The sequence below is a fragment of the Ursus maritimus genome, unplaced genomic scaffold (genome assembly GCF_017311325.1).
Source record: "Ursus maritimus isolate PB19 unplaced genomic scaffold, ASM1731132v1 scaffold_12, whole genome shotgun sequence".
In the NCBI taxonomy this organism is placed as follows: domain Eukaryota; kingdom Metazoa; phylum Chordata; class Mammalia; order Carnivora; family Ursidae; genus Ursus; species Ursus maritimus.
In genome coordinates this window covers 55,551,223-55,571,105 of record NW_024423564.1, presented here as the reverse complement: position 1 = coordinate 55,571,105, position 19,883 = coordinate 55,551,223, and the positions used below count along the sequence as shown (strand labels likewise).

The window sequence follows — 19,883 nt, the reverse complement described above, 5'->3', positions numbered from 1 at the left end:
GACACATGCTTGATCGCAAGAAACCTATGCAATTGCTGCAGATAACCTGTGCGGGTCTGTATACGAGAGAGAGGAACTGATAAGCGTAAGCTAACTGTTGGTGAAGGGCCAAGTGATTCTACATTGGGTGAGCTTTTCGGGTGAAGGGCCTCCAAAGTCACTGCCAGTTCTAGAAGTCTAGGAACGCTATGCCCAAGGAAAGAAAGAAAGTACCTTTGGCCATGATGATGACAACCCTGAGTTTTCCTCGGGTTGCTGCCCACAGTTTCTTTGCTTTGCTGTGAATCATCTGAAGCTGCAGCTTTTAGAAACCAGAGGAGCTTTCCATAATTCACCTGAAAATCCAACAGGAAACAACATCCTCCTTTAACGTCTATGTAGGAGAAAGAAATGCCCATAAGGGAAATGCTTGTTGAGATAGAGTATTTGGAAATGTTTTAATAAAAAAAACTTTTATTAAGGGGCATCTGGGTGGCTCAGTCGGTGAAGTGTCCGACTCTTGGTTTCAGCTCAGGTCATGATCGCAGGGTCGTGAGATCGAGCCCCGCATCGGGCTCTGAGCTCAGCATAGAGTCTGCTTCAGATTCTCTCTCCTTCTCCCTCTGTGCCTCCCAATTGTGCTCTCTCTCTCTCAAATAAAGAGATAAAATCTTAAAAAATAACTTCCATTAAAAGTTTCTTAACTCGTTTTAAAAATTATGTATAATAATTATTCGTGCTTTTTGCCAAATATTCCTATTATTCTCCCTTTTGATTGCCTGTGGTTGGCTAGGGGCATGGGAACATTTCTGGCCAATGAGTTGTGAGCGGAAGTGACGTGTGCTCCTTCTGGTTGAGGATTAAACTGCTTACACGAGATATTCCAGAGCTTTCTTTTTTCTCTTCTGCCAGCATATCCAAAAATACCAGAGTCACTGCTTCATCAGCTTGGGTTTTGGAGCTAAGATAATGACAGTACCATGGCTGACTTATTATGGAAACTTAAGTGAGAAATAAACTTTTGTTGATTTGGGCCGCTGACACTTTGAGGTTATTTGTTACTACAGCCTAACCTAACCTCTAGCATCTTTCTCTCTCACATCTCTTATATATTTATTATATATAGCATAGGCTTCTATGTAGGTATATCCAGCAGATATATTCAGATTATTTGAGGACAGGCTTTTATTAAGCTAAGTGAAAAATCTCACGGACCTCTCCTCCACACTTTTTTTTTCTCCCCGAGGAAAGGACTGAAGGAATTTGTCAATGTCCATTGCGGGTCTGGATGACATCCTAGGGATTCTGGTGGGCAGACAATCCCAGGGTAGAGGAAGAGGTAACAGTCGGGGAGGGAAGCTATATAGGGTTCTGATATAAATTTGGTCTCAGGCCAGAGAATTTGATGGAACTGAAGATTCACAGTGATTGTACTAAGTCGAATTGTATCACAAATACTTATCATCAATATACAACTAATTATAGCTGGTTAGAAATGGGCGTGAGAGAGAACATTTACTTGAGTACCTATTAAATGTTAAGCACATGACCAGGTAATTTGCATTTATGATATTACTAAATTCTCAGACTACTCTTATGAGGTTGGTTTGGCCCTGGTTTTATTTCTTTTTTTTTTTTTTAAAGATTTTATTTATTTATTTGACAGAGACAGACAGCCAGTGAAAGAGGAAACACAGGTGGGGGGAGCGGGAGAGGAAGAAGCAGGCTCCTAGCGGAGGAGCCTGATGTGGGGCTCGATCCCAGAACGCTGGGATCACACCCTGAGCCGAAGGCAGACGCTTAACCGCTGCGCCACCCAGGCGCCCCTGGGCCTGGTTTTCTATCAGCACATGCTCACTCATGATTTACGCATTGCCATTACTTTTTCCTATTGTAGAATATATTCCCTTAGAACTCGGTTGCACTTGGACTGTGCTTTGTAGCACCCACAAATATAAGCTTGGAAAGTGCAGTGCTCAGAGCAAGAACCCTGAACTTGCCACTGGGGAGCCTTTATCCCTGCCCTGGTCTGCCATTAATTCCCTGGGTGCACTGAGCAATTTCTGGGTCTCAGTTTCCTAATTAGTAAAATGGTGGTTATATTCAATTTCAAAGATACCTCCCACCTGTAACTCTCTAGGAACTGTCCTGTTACATCTGGTCAAATTCTCCATTCTTATCTGAGAACTTACAGCCTGACCAACTTGTCAATGAGACTCAAGTGAGCCCATTATCCTAAATCTGTAACCAGCCCAATAGTGCTAAGAGCAGACAAAGAAAGTCAAGATAGAAAAATCTTTTAAAAGATATCAAATAGGGCTAAAAGAACTTAATCTATTTTTTATTCTCATCTATTTTGACTAGAAATTTCCACATATGAATAAAAATAAGCTTTGTATCTTAAGGCTCAATAGTAAAGGTTATTTTTAAGAAAGAAACGAACCTTTTAATTCAATTACTCTGGTGGGTACGAGTAAAATAAACAAAAGGAAACCACACTTAAAATAGCAACATGGCTGTACCATTTCTGGAGAGTCCTTCCTAGAAAACCTCTGGCAAAGGCTCTTGACTGTTGGTAGCTGCAGAGGGACTTCGTGCCTCAAGAAAAGGCGGCTCAGTTGAGATTGGAGAAGAAATCCTGAAGAGATAGGATCCAGGGTCTTCAGCTCTTTCTGAAGTTTTTCTAGTAAGCCAGAACTCAAAGGACGTGATCTGAGTTCTCTTCTGACCAGGGCGAGAAGAAAAGCATCTTCTCTTGTTCCACTTGGCCTCTGGCCAAAATCCTGACACAGGAGCAACAGCAACAATACATCAACGGGGCTCTGAGATAAAAAGGCTGAGGCTCAATGCAAGCGAGCAGAAGCCTAGTGGGGCTGGTATCAGAGCATCCACTTTCAGGCGTAGCCTAGAACAGGACAAGTTGCTAACACTGGAGACAGGTGTTCAATCTGGGTGTATTCATTGTTTGCAATGCCTCAGGACTTTGCCTTCAGGAGAAGCAAAGAAGCAAATCATTTTGGAGTGCATACTCTGTTAGAAGGTTCCATAAACTATATCACAGGCCTTCTGTAAAATGTGGTTTTTTTAATTATAAGGGAATTTAGACTACCAAGTCTTAGAGACCCATTGGATCTGTAAGGAAGAAGGTAGGAGAAAGATGAGAAGTTCAGTTGAGACATTTGAGGTTTGCCTGTGAGCTCACCAGCGAGCTTCTTGGAGGCTGGTTGGACATATGGCCTCTGATGTCCCCCAGTCCATCCTCAGAATGTCTCATCTGCTCCACATTAAAATCTACAGGCATCAAATAATACCCTTCATCCACAGTAGAAAACAAGTCCAGTCTTAGTATAGGCTCCTCAGGTTGGTCAGAGCTGTCCCTTGCCATCTGTTCCAAGGACCGGTCTCTAATATTTCTCCTGGGGAGGCCATGGATATAGGAGAGGGACTGGTCTCCAATTGGTACCGAGCTGGAGTGGGCATTTGCCTGGATGGGAATCTTAAAGAAAGAAAGACAAATGGTGGTAAGGATTAGAAGGGGAGAGGGGAAAAGAAAGAGGGGAGAGGGAAAGAGAAAGAGGAAAGAAGGGAGAATAGGAGTGAGGAACGAATCTCTTAAAAACACATTCCCACTTCCAAATGACTCAGCCCATATAGTCACTGAATCTTTCAGTTCCCAAAGAAGAAAGCTTGCCTCAACATCCGTCTCAGCATTATGCAATTAACATGTCTGACAAACACATTACCAGTCAAACAATGCGGTTTCATTTGTGCAAGAGAAAAGGTGTCTGAAATATAGGGTATAACGTAAGGTATTTATAGGCAAAAGTTAGGTTCTCATTAGAGATAAGGGTATCCTTAGGCTGTTGTATTTATTTTTTTAAGAAGGCTCCATGCCCAAAATGGCGCTTGACCTTACAACCCTGAGATTAAGAGTCACAGGTTCTCCTGCCTGAGCCAGCCAGGCGCCCTCTTAGGCTGTTTTAATTAGCAGATTGAGCAAGGGCAGCAAAGGCAATTTCAAGTTTGTCAAGAATGGAATAGAAGAGATTAAAAAGCCCAGCATGTTATATCCGAAGAGCAATGTTATTAAAGGTTACAACAGAACAAATGATGGAATATAGTTCAGTGATCAAGTACCATTTCCTCCTGCAGTGGTGTATGGTATATTAATCATGGTTGGTTTTTTTTTTTTTTAATTTTCTAGATTTTATGATGTTTTGACATCTTGGGTAGACTTGCTCACTGCAAGAGATTGCCCTTCCCAGGGTTAATTAAGTTCTCTCCAAGCAAATATTTCCCCTGCCCCGAATCAACCCAGTCCAGATACTAGACAACTAGGGACAGCCCCTAGGCTCGAAGCCTGCTGGCATTATGCAGACTAGCCAGTCCGAAGCTGTTTACCCTACCCTGCCTTGCCTTCCCCATGGAAACTGCAGTAAAGGCTGTAGCCCGAGCTGTCTGCTCACTGCTGCCTCCCGACTGAGCACGGCGCTTCCTCCTGTGATGTCGCATGCCCCCTTTGCGTGGGAAATGTTAAGAAACTATTCTTTCAAAGGCAGGTGTCGCTATATCTGTTATCTTGTCATACCGGACAAAAATAACATTCTGTGTACAAATGGAGGCACATGATTATTTTTAATATCAGACAATTGAAAGGAGACGGTTATCAGAAGGATTCACTGAAAACTGAATGTCTGTACTCAGTAGTCCTGTTACAGAACCTGACATACGGAGAGCAACCCACAGGGGCTTTACAGTCAGGAAGCATTTTAAAGAAAAATCAGGAGGCTCTCTAGAGTGAGTGAGCAGGAGTGCCAGAGAGTTCTAGAATAGGCATAAAAATAACAAGACATTAATGGGGCACATACTCCGTACAAGGCACAGCATGGATGCTTTGTTTATGTCGTTCCATTTAATCTTTGCAACAAGCCTATAAGGCGGGTAGTGTTAGCATCCTTTTATATTTGGAAAGCCAAGGCTTTGAGAAGCTAAGTCAGTTTATTAAATATCAGTTATGAAATATTTATGGCTTGCCTAACCTGGGCCAGGCAGCGCGATAGGCCTACAGTGAACAAAACGGATTTGGCTCCTGGTCTCTCAGAGTTTGCAGATGGTGAGGGGACAACAAACACTCATGACAGCATCATGCGGAGCAGTGAGGGTCACGTCAGAACTGTCCACAGGTCCACCTAACCTGGACTTGGTGGCCCAGGTCTGGGGGCAAAGACATTGAAGTCTAGGCTTGAAAGATGGGTTAGATTAGGATTTGGATAGGCTAACGAGTAGAGAGGGAGGAGAAGAGAAGAAAGAAGGGCCCAGGAAAAGGAAACTGGGTATTGAAAACCTCAAAACTACACCCAGGCTCCCGAGAGAGAGATGGATGCTTCCAGGGCATAGTTTAAGTTTTTGAAAAAGACAAACGATAAGGTTGCAGTGGGAGACAGGCAAAAGGGGGTGAATTGCCACAAGTCCAATTAACTTCTGTGCTTTCTTGTTAGGGCAATGGGGAGCCATGGAAATGTTTTCAGTAGAGCTATGACTGGGTCAGAACTGTCTAAATTTACCCCCTAGTAAATTGTGCAGATAATACTTGAACCCTGTTTTTTATCACAACCCCAGGACGAGAGGGATTCCACATTCACTCGGTCCAGAGAGCAGATTCATTCTCTAAAATATTTGGCTAGGCATTTCAGGTGTTTCTTAGAACATTTTCTTAGAACAATAGGTTTCATTGGAAATTACTTGTAATAGAAAACATTTCCATTTTCAGGCACGTAGAAATACTTTTCTGCCTCTGAGAACTGATACACTTCTCTTTGGCAGTCCGCTGAAGGAGCATTTATCAGTACTTCATCATTCTAACGGAGGCAAGGTGTCCCTTTTCTCATTTCAACACCAAAGTTTATTTATTTTTTTCTGTTTTTTTTTTTAATGATTTTTTATTATATTATGTTAGTCACCATACAGTACATCCCCGGTTTCCGATGTAAGGCTTGATGATTCATTAGTTGTGTATAACACGCAGTGCACCATGCAATACGTGCCCTCCTTACTACCCATCACCGGTCTATCCCATTCCCCCACCCCCCTCCCCTCTGAGGCTCTTAGTTTGTTTCTCATAGTCCATAGTCTCTCATTGAACGCCTTTGTTTTCAGCACGATGGATACAGGTGAACAAGGCTGGCAGGATTCCTGCCCTCATAGATCTTTCAGCCTTACTGTCACAGAATACATTTTTTAGCCTCTCCAATGGAAAGAGGAATATATATTCTACTCCCAGGACTGCTGTGAGCAATGAGCACTATAATGTATTTTCAACATTTTGTAAATTTCAAAACTTTGTTATTTGCTGTGTATCTCCCTCCAATAGAGTGTGAACTCTGTGTGGGCCAGAACTGTTTTGTGTCCTGCTGACTCCCGGCATTTAAGAACAGTGCCAAATTGGACAGACAAATGGAGAAACACAGTGTCAAATGGTGATGATGGCTTGTTCAGGCCCAGCCTATGCGGGGGCTTTAGATCTCTCTCTTCACTGCCATCAATCACCCTGGGCTGTTGTTTTTCAAAACAGTGTATCCACAAAGTATCAAAGAAGATAAAATGGAAAATGTTGACCAAGAAGCATCATGTTTCTGATGTCAAGAGTGGCTACAGTATCTGTAAAATCTCCAATACTATAGTTTTCTGTCATTTCCTTTACTTTGAATCACAAAATAGTGCTTGCGGATGACACAGTAGCTTGAAATGAGTTTGGGGCGTAACACTAGTTTTGTGATATTTACCTAGAGGAATTGTTACAAATGGAGCACAGAAATCGAACACAGATTTAGTAATCCTTCTTGGGGTGTTGGAAACTTGCAAATGTTAGGAGTGTAAACAAGTCTTTTTTTTTTTTTTTAAAGATTCCTTATAAATTATTTTAAAGTGGTTATATTTTGGAATCCGTGAACACTTTCCTCTAAGACAAGTGAACACAACAAATTGTCTTAATATTGTACAATGCATAGCTGGGGCTTGGGAAAAAATCTGCAGAGACAGCATCAAATGCAGATTTGAAAAGTTCTGTTTCTTCAACATTTTAGACCAAGGTGTTGATGTGTTCTAGAAAGCTGTTAAATGGCTCAAAATGGGATGCTAGTGATAATAAATACAACCACGAGAAAGATGCATATAAAAAGCTTGATAGGATTTCTCAAGAAATGTAGAATTGAAAAAAGCAGTATTTCCAAATTAATAGATTTAACATATGATGTTAATATATACCTTCAATCAATACAACGTTAGAATTAATCATTTGACTATTTTATTTATATTTGTAAAAATTTATATTTTCTTTACATTTTAACTTGTGATTGTGGAAAACTTCAAGCCTAGGCACATGTGCCCAGGATAGTATAATGGAACTCCATATACTCATCACCAAGCCGTAATTATCAATGCCATTCTTGTTTTATTTATACCCACATCACCCGCCACCAGAAATGAAGTAAACCACAGATGGTATATTATGTCACCCACAGTTTTTTCAGCATGCATCTATAAAGCAGTGGTTTTCAAAGTGTGGTCCTTGGGCCAGAAGCCTCAGCAACACCTAGAAATGTGTTAGGAATGTGAATTCTTTTTTTTTTTTTTTAATTTTTTTTATTATATTATGTTAGTCACCATACAGTACATCCCTGGTTTTTGATGTAAAGTTCCATGATTCATTACTTGCATATAACACCCAGTGCACCATGCAATACGTGCCCTCCTTACTACCCATCACCAGTCTATCCCATTCCCCCACCCCCCTCCCCTCTGAAGCCCTCAGTTTGTTTTCTCAGAGTCCATAGTCTCTCATGCTTCATTCCCCCTTCTGATTACCCCCCCTTTCTTTATCCCTTTCTTCCCCTACCGATCTTCCTAGTTCTTATGTTCCATAGATGAGAGAAATCATATGATAATTGTCTTTCTCTGCTTGACTTATTTCACTTAGCATTATCTCCTCCAGCGCCGTCCATGTTGCAGCAAATGTTGAGAAATCGTTCTTTTTGATAGCCGAGATGCCCTTCAACAGATGACTGGATTGAGAAGTTGTGGTCCATATATACAATGGAATATTACTCAGGAATGTGAATTCTTGAGACGCAGGCCAAAGCCACTGGATAAGAATTTCTGGGTTTGGAATCCAGAAATCTGTGGTTTAGTAAGCCCCACAATACTTGTAATGCATGCCCACATTTGAGAACCACTGCCTTAAGGATAATGACTCTTTGAAAATATAACCATGATAACATTATAATACTTTTAAAAATGGCAATCCCTTAACATCATCAAATATCCAGTCAACTGTTCAAAATCCCCCAATCATCTGATAAATCTTATTTTTACAGTTTGTTTATTCAAAACAGGAACCGAAGAAGATCCATATATTGCAATTGACTTAAATCTCTCACATCTTTTTAAATTTCTAGTTCTTCCTATCTGCACCCCCCACCGCCCCTTTCAGTGCAGTTTTTTCCCCTTGCAATTTATTTGTTGAAGAAGCTGTGTTGTCTGCCCTATAAAATTTTCTGCAGTCTGGATTTTGTTGTTTGTATTTCTATGCCGTTTAACAAACCCTCCCACATATTTCTTGTAAAATAATAGTTAGAACTAGGGTCTTGCTCTTCTTCAAGTTCAATTGTTTTAAGCGAGATCTTTACATAGGTGGTGCATTGCCCCGTGTAAACAAATGCTGTCAGGTTTTGTTTCTTTCACAGGCACTGATAACTTGTTGCTTTAGTCCTTTTTTTTTTTTTTCATTAGCGTTTTGGAAATGATGATATCTTATCCTATTATCAGCTCTCATTTACTAATAGATTAATAGGAATACCTTTTTTTTTTTTTTTTTCGGAGAAACTGCCCTCATTAACTATTATCTAAAATACCGTTTGTATAGTAAAGACAAACAATAAATGCTGCTTTGATTTACCAGTTTTAAAAAGTTTGTTCCCTAGCATTCTTCGGAGGTAACCAATGAGGTTTTTTTTTTTTTTTTTTAAAGAATCACTATAATGTTATAGATTTATACATGTACACTGCATTTAAATCATTATAATTGTTATTTTTACTGATAGCCAAAATATAAGGGGTTTGGGGTTTTTTTTCCCCTTGGTTTTGTTTTTTTGTTTTGTTTTGTTTGTGGTGAGAGCCATTTTAAGTTAGATTTCAAGTCTTTTTTTGACAAGTCATGGAAGGTGTTTGCTATCTTCATTGCTTTTGGTATAAATACATGTTCCAGGCCCAAAGGTGGGATCAGCCTTCAGAATGTGCTGAACACGATGCAGGTGCTGTACCCATCGCTACAGGTTGGTCATTGGTTCTGTGTTTTTTCAGTGAACAAAGCTAGGAAGTCTATTTTTTTTTAAGAGGCATTCATGCTAATATTCCCAATTCAAATGTAGGACTTTGGGGTTTTATATAATCTTATCAATACTGTATCTATATTTCATTTCTCCTACACCAGAAATCCCAAATCTAAAACCACCAAGATGAGGACCCATTTGCTTTATTCTACATACATACACACGATAATAATGTCAGTGTAATGGTTACTGAAAACATCAGAAGATAGTTTTTCAAAAAATATTTTCCTTAGAGCATACATCCCACTAGAGACACACAGTGAAGTCATTATGTGTTAAAGTCATTTTCGGGGCACCTGGGTGGCTCAGTCCATTAAGCCTCTGACTCTTGATTTCGGCTCAGGTCAGGATCTCAGGGCTGTGAGACCAGAGTTGTGAGATAGAGCCCTGAGTCAGGCTCTGCACTCAGCGGGGAACTCACCACCCCCCCCCCGCCACTGGCTCACGCGCATGCTCTCTCTCAAATAAATAAATACATCTTTTAAAAAAGGTCATTTAAATAGTTCCATTCTCTTTGGTTTTCTTGCCAGTTAGTACATAAGTTCATGTGGTACCCAGTCTCTAAGGTGGCTCTAGGTGGCCTGCCTCCTAGGACTCACGTTCTTGTGCGGTCCTTCCCCCACCACATCTCAGTAGGATTACCCCTGTAACCAACAAAATCCTGTAGTATGGTGCGTCACTTCTGAGATTAGGTTAGTACAGACATGGGGCTTACTGCTATGGTTGGGTGCACATACTCTATCTTTCTTTTTGGGCTAACTCGTCTTTCGGATGCCAGATACCATGTCTGCAGCAGTCCTGTGGAGAGGCCCCAATACAGAAAAGACAGTTCTCTCTGGCAACAGCTAGCCAAGTAACTGAGGCGTCTGTCAAGAGCCATTCAAACAGGCCTAGAAGTAGATCTTCTTGCCCTGGCCACGTCTTCTGGTGACTGCATTCCTGGCCAGCATTTGGAGTGAAATTTTGGGGGAGACCTTGAACTAGAACCACTCATCTAAGCTGCTCCTGGATTCTTGCCCCTCAGAAACAGTGCAAGACGATATATGGTTATTGATGTATGTGGTTATGTTTGGGGACAATTTGTTATTCAGCAATAGATAACTAACACACACTTGTTTCGTTTTTTATTTTTAGGAATTGATTTTTTAATTTTTAAATTTGTTTTTTACTTATGGGAAATATTTATGTGGTTCCAAAGCCAAATCTACAAAAACGATTTTTTCAGAGATGAGTTGTTTCTGTTCTTGATCCTTCCAACCTTTTCCCTTTATCCCCAATAGATAACCACTTTTTAAAATCCTTTTTATTATTTCCTTCATTTTTAGAAGCATAAGCAATAGATAGATGATAGACAGACAGATAGATACCTCAAAGCATAATCTACGTACTTTTCTTCACCTTGCTTTCATTTAGTTAATGATAGATCTAGTTAGATGACTCCATACAATGATACATAGGGATATTCACATACTGTAAAACTGTATATATTGTGATAGTCTTCATTCCTTTTTACAGTTTTAAAGTTTTTATAATACTCTGTGTGGATGTACTGTGTCATTTATTCAACCAGTCCCTTATGGATGGGAATTTAGGTTGTTTATCGTTTTTTTTTGTTTGTTTGTTTTTTTGTTTTTTTGCAACAAGTAATGCTACAATGAATACTTTCTGCATAAATCTTTTCACATTTTTTCCAGTGTATCTTTGGGATAGGTTTTTGAAAGTGAGATTTTTCGTGTCAACCAATAAATGCATATGTAGTTTTGCTAATTATTGCCAAATTTCCTGCCAAAGCGGTTTTCTACTTTAAAACTTCCTCTACCTTCCAACAAAGTATGTTGTCGATTTTCTGGACTTTTGCCAGTGTAATTGTGAGAAATTGTATCTCAGGGTGGTGTTAATTCATATTCCTTTTATTAAGAGCAACACTGTATTTTCTGATATGCTTAAGGACCACGTACATTTATCTTTGTGTGAACCGTCCATATGTTTTGCCCATTTTTCTAAGAGTTTACTGTCTTTCTTTTTCTTTTTTCTTTTTGATAGAAGATTCTATATGTTAGGGATATATTTATCTAGGATATAAACTGCAGATTTCTTCCACAGTTTGTCAGGTATGTATGTACGCTTTGCACCCAGTGGTTCTGACCACATACATATAGTCAAAATTATCCCTTTTTTCTTATTGTATCTGCATTTTGAATCACAGTTGAGAAGTTTCCCCTTATCTCAGATTACAGAGGAAATCTTCCCTTCTCTTGCACTGTCGTGTAGGCTTATTATTTTTTTTACATTTCAACCTCTGATCCATTTGGAATATATCCCAGTGTACCTCCTATGTATGTACAATATACGAGAGGCCCAATTTAAGACTTTCTCTGTGGCTATCCCGTAACCCCCGTATTACTTACTAAGAAGTCCATCTTTTCCCTACTAATTTACAGTTTATCATCTTTATTATATACAAAACTGCAATATGCCATTGGGTCTGTTTGTTGATTTTTCTTTTCAATCCCATTAGTCTCCTATCTATTCATGTGCCCAAATCACGTTATTTTAGATACAGAGATTTTACATTTTATATTTGTTAATGCTGGCCCTACACCATTGCTCTTCTATTCCTGGCTCTTCTTTCTGGTTTTGTTATTTGAAATTAACTTATAATCAATTTGACTAGTTCCAAAGAAAATGCAACAAAAATCTAATACCATTCTTATTGGAATCACATTAAATTTATAAATTACCTCAGGGAGGATCAACATCTTGATGTCATTAACTTTTTTTCAAGATTTTTTTTTATTGTGGTAAAATATACATAACAGAAAACTTGTTATCTTACCCTTTCTGAAAGGACCGTGCAGTGGGATTAAGCACATTCCTATTGTGTGCAGCCCCCCCACCATCCATCCCCAGGGCTCTTTTCATGACTTTTTTTTTTTTTAAGATTTTATTTATTTATTTAACAGAGATAGAGACAGCCAGTGAGAGAGGAAACACAGCAGGGGGAGTGGGAGAGGAAGAAGCAGGCTCATAGTGGAGGAGCCTGATGTGGGGCTCGATCCCATAACGCCAGGATCACGCCCTGAGCCGAAGGCAGACGCTTAACCACTGTGCCACCCAGGCGCCCCCCAGGGCTCTTTTCATCACACAAAACTGAATGTCTGCCCCATTCAGCACCAACTGCCTGTTCCCTCCTCCCCTAAGTCCCTGCAAGCCACTATTCTACTTTCTGTTGCTCTGATTCGATTACTCTGAGTATCTTTTGCCAGTGGAATCACGCAGTATTTATCTTTTTGTGACCGGCCTATTTTACTGAGTACATAAATGTCCTCAAGGTTCATCCATTTTACAACATAGGTCAGAATTTCCTTCCTTTTTAAGGCTGAATAATATTCCATCCTGTGCATATGCCCCAGATTTTGCTTATTCATTTACCTTTGATGGATATTTGGGTTGCTTCCCCATTTTAGCTACTGTGAATAATGCTGCTGTGACCATGGGGGTATAAATATCTCCTTGAGAGCCTCCTTTCAGTTCTTTTGAGTAGATCCCCACAAGTGGACTAGCTGGATGATATGGTCATTCTGTTTTTAATTTTTAAATTTTTTTGAGAAGCCACTATACTGTTCTCCACAGTGGCTATACCACTTTACATTTCCACCCACAGCGCACAAAGTTTCTAACGACTCCATTATCCCTGCTAACATTTGTCGCTTTGTGGGTTTTGTCTTCCTTGCTTGTGGCTGTCCTAGTGGGTGTGAAGTGTTATCTCCTTGTAGTTTTGATGTGCGTTGCCCTAATTAGTGATGTTTAATATCTTTTCATGTGCTTATTGTCCATTTTTAATCTTCTTTAAAGAAATGTCTATTAGATCCTTGCCCATTTTTTAATCAGATTGCTTGTTTTTTGGTTTTTGAGCTTTGGAGTTCTTTCTGTGTTCTGGATATTAATCTCTCATCAGAAATGCGATTTGCCAATACTTTCTCCCATGACATGGCCTGCCTTTTTACAACTGATTGTGTATTGTGGCACACAACTTTTTTTCTAATTTGCATGAAACCTGATTAGTCAATTTTTTTATTTTGGTGCCCATGCTTTTGGGGTCATATCCAAGAAATCATTGTCAGATCCAGTAAGAAGATTTTGCCCTATTTTCTCTTCTAAAAGTTTTATAGTTTTAGATCTTATATTTAAGTAGTGGATCTATTTTCAGTTAATTTTTGTATATAGTGTTAGGTAAGGGTCCAACTGCATATTTTTGCATGTGGACATCCAGTTTTTCCAGTGCCGTTTCTTGAAAAGAGCATCTTTCCCCCCATTGAATCATCTTGGTACCCTTGTTAAAAAACCCATTTGACCATATATTTGAGGATTTATTGTGGACCCTAGTCTATTCTGTTGGTCTCTAGATCTGTCTTTATGCCAGTACCACACTGTTTTTATTATTGTACCTTTGTAGTACCTTCTTTTTCAGGTTTGCTTTGGATCTTCAGGGTCCCTTGAGATTCCATATGAATTTTAGGATGGGTTTTTATATTTCTGCAAAAAAATGTCATTGGGATTTTGATAGAGATTGATGATGTTAACTTTTTTCTGTTTAAGAACATACCATACCTTTCCATTGCTCAAATCCACTCTTGTGTCTTTTAGGAGAGTTTTATATTTTTTCTCATAAAGGTTTGGACATTTCTTGTTAAGTCTGACTATGTGTTTGATTTATTTACTTATTTAGTTAATTTAGTTATGCTTTTGTTATTAAAAATGCTGCCATCCATTTTTTGTCCTAATTTTTGTTTATATATGTGAAGGCCACTGATTTGTATATATTGATGATATAATCCTGTTTTGCCAAATTCTCTTAGTGTTTTAGTAATTTCTTCATAAGCTGTTTTGAAATTTTATATGTATAATCTTATCATCTGGAAATAGTTTTTCCTCTTCCTTTCTAATTACTATTCCTATAAGTGCTTTCTTTTGTTTAATTACATTGGCCAATACTTCCAATGTAATATTAAAAACCAGTGGAAATAACGATACTCTTGACTTCTTCCAGACTCTAATGTAAAAGCCTCCTGTGTTTGTCGATTAAATAGGATGTTGGCTTTGCATTAATATATAGAGAGGAGCATTTTGGAAACAAAAGTGAACAAGAAAATTCTTATTCTCAGGGGATTTACAGACTTGTGGAAGGAGGCAAGGAAGCCTATTTTTTTTAATTTATAAAAGACTTATTCACTTATTTGTAAGATTTATTTGCAAGAAATTTACCATAAGTTATGTGTTTATGAGAGGCAGTGTAGTGCATGTTTTAAAAAGATTTATTTATTTATTCAAGAGAGAGAACGCAAGCAGGGGGAGGTGCAGAGGGAGAGGGAGAGAGAGAGAATCCTCATGCAGACTTCCCAGCTGAGCACGGAGCCTGATGCAGGGCTTGATTCCAGGACCCTGAGATCATGACCTGAGCTGAAACCAAGAATCTGTCACTTAACTGACTGAGGCACCCAAGTGCCCCAATGCACGCATTTTTCTAAATGTTGTCCTTAAGGGGGCAAAAATTGGTTCTTCGGGGCAAATATTTCCAAAATATTACAGTGTTTTCTAGTGCTCCAAAGCTCAAGTCTACTCAACAAAGGAGTGTTTCTTTGTATTTATTTATTTATTTATTTATTTATTTATTTTTTAAAGATTTTTATTTATTTATGTGACAGAGAGACAGCCAGGGAGAGACGGAACACAGCAGGGGAGTGGGAGAGGAAGAAGCAGGCTCCCAGCCGAGGAGCCCGATGTGGGACTCGATCCCGGAACGCCGGGATCACACCCTGAGCCAAAGGCAGACGCTTAACAACTGCGCTACCCAGGCGCCCCGTTTCTTTGTATTTAATACCTCTCTTGTTAGGGAGATTTTAATTTTTCTCCTAAGGAGTGGGATCCAATAATGAAAAAGAGATTGAGAAACATTGGTGTGGTGGATCCAGACTACTTAGGTAGGTTCACGTCCTAAACCCACCAATATTCGACTGGTGGTATGAGCTTTGGCAAATTACTTAATGTCACTGTATCTCAGTTTTCTCACCTATAAAATAGAGATACTACCACTATACTTCACACCATTGTTTTTAATTTTTTAATTAATTTTTTTATTTGAGTGTAATTGACACATAATGTTACATTAGAGGAAACAGCCCATTTTAGTAGTATAGCAACAACTGCTACAAGGGAATGTAAAGACTGATTTATGAGTACCTTATGAAAAGCACTTATCTTGGTAATCAGGCAATGATGCTTCTTGGTAGAGTCGATATCTAAGTTGAGTCCCTACTGTTGTTAGGAGTTAAATGAAGATGAAGGGAAATTTTCATACTAAAGGAATAGTATGGGCAAAGCAAAGAAGATAAAATGGAACAGAACTCTATGGGGGAAATAGAGGTTGTTTAGGGAAAGGTGGGCATGGGGAAGAAGTAGAGAGTGGACAGAAGTGAGTTGGAAAGGCGATCAAGGAGTTTGCATTTTATACTAGGGCAAAGGGGATTAAATAATGGTTTTAAGTGTTTTAAATAGTGACCACACTGGAGTACTTTTGAAGTTCCTCCTAAAAGAGGCAGAACACATATCCTTACCCCAGTGGTATGTGCTTCGGCATGTGGCTTGCCTTGGCCAGTGGGATGGATGTTAGTGGATATGACACAAGCAAAGACTCAAAACATACTTGTGGTTGAGTCTGTCCTCTTGAAATGTTTCCATTACCATAAGAAGAACTCGCTCTGAGGAGCCCACTGGATTCAGAACAATAAGAAAAACACAGAGCAGATCTGAACCAAATCTACCGTCTGGAGCCACGCCTAGAAAAGTCTAATTGAAGAAAAAAAGCAAAAGCTATGTTAGCTCATATCTGCAGATCTGAGCATAAATGATTATTGTTAGAAGCCACTGAGTGCTGGGGTGATTCGTCACACGGTAGTATTATTATAATAGCTGAGCAAAACAGAGAGGGAAGCGTAGACAAGGACAGCCAGTTTGAAGGTCATTAAAATCATCTTGCTGAAGTACTGTGGTGGTTTGACTAGGATGATGGCAGAGGAAGCAGAAGTATAAGAAGCTATTTTTGAGAGATGGGGGGGGGTAGAATTTAAAGGGCTCAGTGATATTAGACTCGGGGAGAGGGAGGAGGAAAGCATGCCCAGGTTTCTTGCTGGTGTAATTGGGAGAGTTGTGGGACGGTTCTGGGAGCCACAGACCACAGAAAAAGAGCAGGGTCAAAGGTTCTGTTTTGAACCTGGTTAACCTACCAACGCAGAGCCAAGTGGAAATGGCCTTGACATCTGTCTGTTCGCCCACAACATGAGGATGGCATCGTGTGCCCCTACCTACCTCACAGGGCTACTGTGCAGAACAGACAAGATAAAAAACACACAAAAGTGCTTTGAAAAGAACACATTACCAATCAACTATGATAATTATTAAAATTAAAGCACTAACACTTTCATTTTCATGCTGCCAGATGCAAAAAACACACTCTAATTTTATTTTTGAAACTGTGCTACCGAGTTTGTAGCTAGTCACACATTCTTTTTTATTTTCTGAGAGAAGACAGAGCTGATGCTTCTGAGAAATACTACAAATGATATTTGTATTTTCAAAGACACATAAGGAACAGAACTTGGAGGAAAAAAAGATCCTAAGGCTACTGTTGAGAAGAGCCAGGCTCTTGACTTGTGAGACCTCCAACTAATCATTTAAGCTCTCTGGGCCTCCCCTTCTTCGTTTCCGAAGTGAAGGTTTGTACTTGTTGATTTCTAAAATATCTTGCTGTTCTCGGATACATGAAACCATGGGTTCTCATAGCATTTTCAGCTTTACTTACCTCCTACTAACTAATGATACTCTTCAAACTTGATCTGTAATTTAGAAAAGAGTTTCACACTTGCCTGTCCTCACCCACGTTAGCTCAGTCTTTATCAGCAACTTTTCTTTTGGAGCAAATTCAGGCAGTCCAGATTGCCTGTTATATCTCAGGCAGGAAAGCTTATTTTCATCTATGTGTGAGGGAGAAGGATCTAGAAGGAGTTCTGATTGGTTTGCTTCTTTCACTGCAGCAGAATTCCATTCACCACTTAGTCAAGGTGGTAATGAGGGTCTCCATACCAGGCAACTGTGGCTGCCATCTGGCAGGCCAGCACCACACACTCGGGAGACAGAACCAATTAGTCAGGCCCCACACCTCCCAGGAGGTCTTGCTGTATTTGGTGGCTGGGTGTCAGCTCTGCTGAGTCTCCCACAAGAAGCCTCATTGAGCTCTGGGAGGGGAGGTGCAAATCATCTCCCTCTGGCACTACATGCCTAGCAAAGAATCCAGATCTCGGAGGTCCAAGAACAGCTTACTCAAGGAATATTCTGCCCCTGATAATGGCTAATGCAGAATCTGGACCAAGAGTGGGCAGCTTGATGTGGCAGAAGGGAGTGTCAAGAAACAAATTTCCATTTCTAAGAGAGAAACTAGAAATGACTTCCGTGCCCATCAGTAAATGAGCCATGTTATATATAAAAAGGAATGACTACAGTTGGTGATTAAGGATTTAGGATTTAGGCTTTAATTCTGGCTCTGCCACCTCTCAGCCTTTTGACCTGGGCAAGGCACTTGACCTTGTTTTTTAGTTGCTTCACCTGTCAACTGAAGACAATAAGTTCCTACCTCATTGGGTGCTTGGAAGTAGTGAGTTAATACATGTAAAGAACTTAGAACGGTGCCCGGCACATAGTAAATGCCATTTAAGTGTTCTTTCTGAGTATGATTCTCAGAGAGCCTATCAAGATGATGCTTAGGATGAATTTTTTGAAGCCAGGGTGAAAATTCTTGATATGAAATGAATCAAGCAGGATAACAAAGAATATATACATATGATTCTCATTCTATATCTATGCATGGAGAAAAGAAGAGAAAGAAATATATTATTTTTTTCTTTCATTGAATTTTCTTTTCTTCTTGCTTATACTCTCCATCTGCCAAAATTGTACACGAGTATGCAATACTTTATAATTAAAAAGATGATTTTTTTAAAAAAGGAAGAAAAGATTAGAGAAGAAAACCTGGATAAACCTCTAATCTCTACACTTAAGAGTGACTTCAACTTTTCTGAGCCTCAGTTTTATCATCTCTACCATAGTGATAGAAAAAACACTGGTACCTACCGCAAGGGGTTAATTTCAAGGAGCAAATGATAAAATTTACCTGAAAGTAATCAGGAAATAATAAAGTGTTTTATAACTATAATATTATTACCAAGGTCATCCTTGGGGAGTAACAACAAATACATTAATGCTAGAGTCAAAATTATGTAAAAACTCAGAGGTCTTTAGATGTTCAGAACGGATCATTTCACCTCTGCAGATGCAGTTCCGACCAGGCCTTCAATTCAAGACCTACTTATAAGACAGTCAAAAAAAGGGCACCTGGGTGGCTCAGTTAGTTCATCGTCTGCCTTCAGCTCAGGTCATGATCGCTGGAGCCCAGTGTCAGGCTCCCTGCTCAACAGGGAGCCTGCTTCTCCCTCTCCCTCTGCCCACAGCCCCCTCCCCTGCTTGCTCTCTCTCTCTCTCAAATAAGTAAAATCTTAAAAAAAAAAAAAAAAAGTCAAAACACATTAACGGGGGATGTCGAAGGTTCAAGTTGCAGTGTAGGCTCTGCCACTGACATTTTGGACAAGTCACTTTTATTTCTGGACCCACATGCAACTAGACCTTGCAGATTATGGTTTGAGGTCCACTGGTGGGCCATTAACCACTTTAAATTATAATCTTTACAGAGTTCTTATGAGCAAAAGACCACAAATCCATAGGCTGTTATTTTCTCAGATGACTGAAGACTAGCTAGTATCTGAGTGATTTAGTAAGGGTATTAAAATTATAAACTAAAAATAGTTATGTTAGAGTTTACTGCAGACTCTAATTCAGTATTCTACTAAAATACTTGGCTGTCACTTAATGCTTGGCAGCACTGCAAAACTCCTACTCTATGTATCCGTCTAATTGCAATTTCAGCAATTTTTGGAAATGGTACTTCGTTATCAATGAATCATTAGTTTTGTCTTGATTTGGATCCAGTTTTCAATTGCTGCTATTCTTGCTTTTTAATTACAAATTAGTGATCCTATAGATTCATCATTATTAAGTTAGTTTGTTGTGGATTGTTTGGTTGATTTTTAACAGAGTACAGTGATGTATATTTCTATCAAGATTTTTGGCCGATATTTTTTTGATGTGTAGACATAGTTGCATTGGATTTTGAAAATAAATGATCTCTTCCTCTAATGTGAAAGCAGGCAGACCTTCCACCTCCAACACATGCAAATGTGCACGTACACTTACTCCGATCACTGCACGAGTATCACTGAGTTAGCCACGGATAGAGTAGGTTGGCCAGCTCAATTGGTGGTCAATAAGGATGCAATATACACAATGACCTAAGCATTTAGTTTCAGATTAAAAAAAATGAACTCCAAGTCTATCTTACATGAAATATATTAA

General features: G+C 39.4%; 1 protein-coding gene across 1 annotated transcript in view; it reads right to left on the bottom strand.

Annotated features, from left to right (window-relative positions):
* Positions 1-19,883, bottom strand: part of CUNH1orf87 (chromosome unknown C1orf87 homolog) — a 77,686-nt gene that overhangs the window by 39,248 nt on the left and 18,555 nt on the right. The window contains 3 exon segments of the mRNA XM_008690846.2: positions 214-335; positions 2,502-2,764; positions 3,337-3,475. Coding sequence (XP_008689068.1) covers positions 214-335; positions 2,502-2,764; positions 3,337-3,475 — 524 coding nt within the window.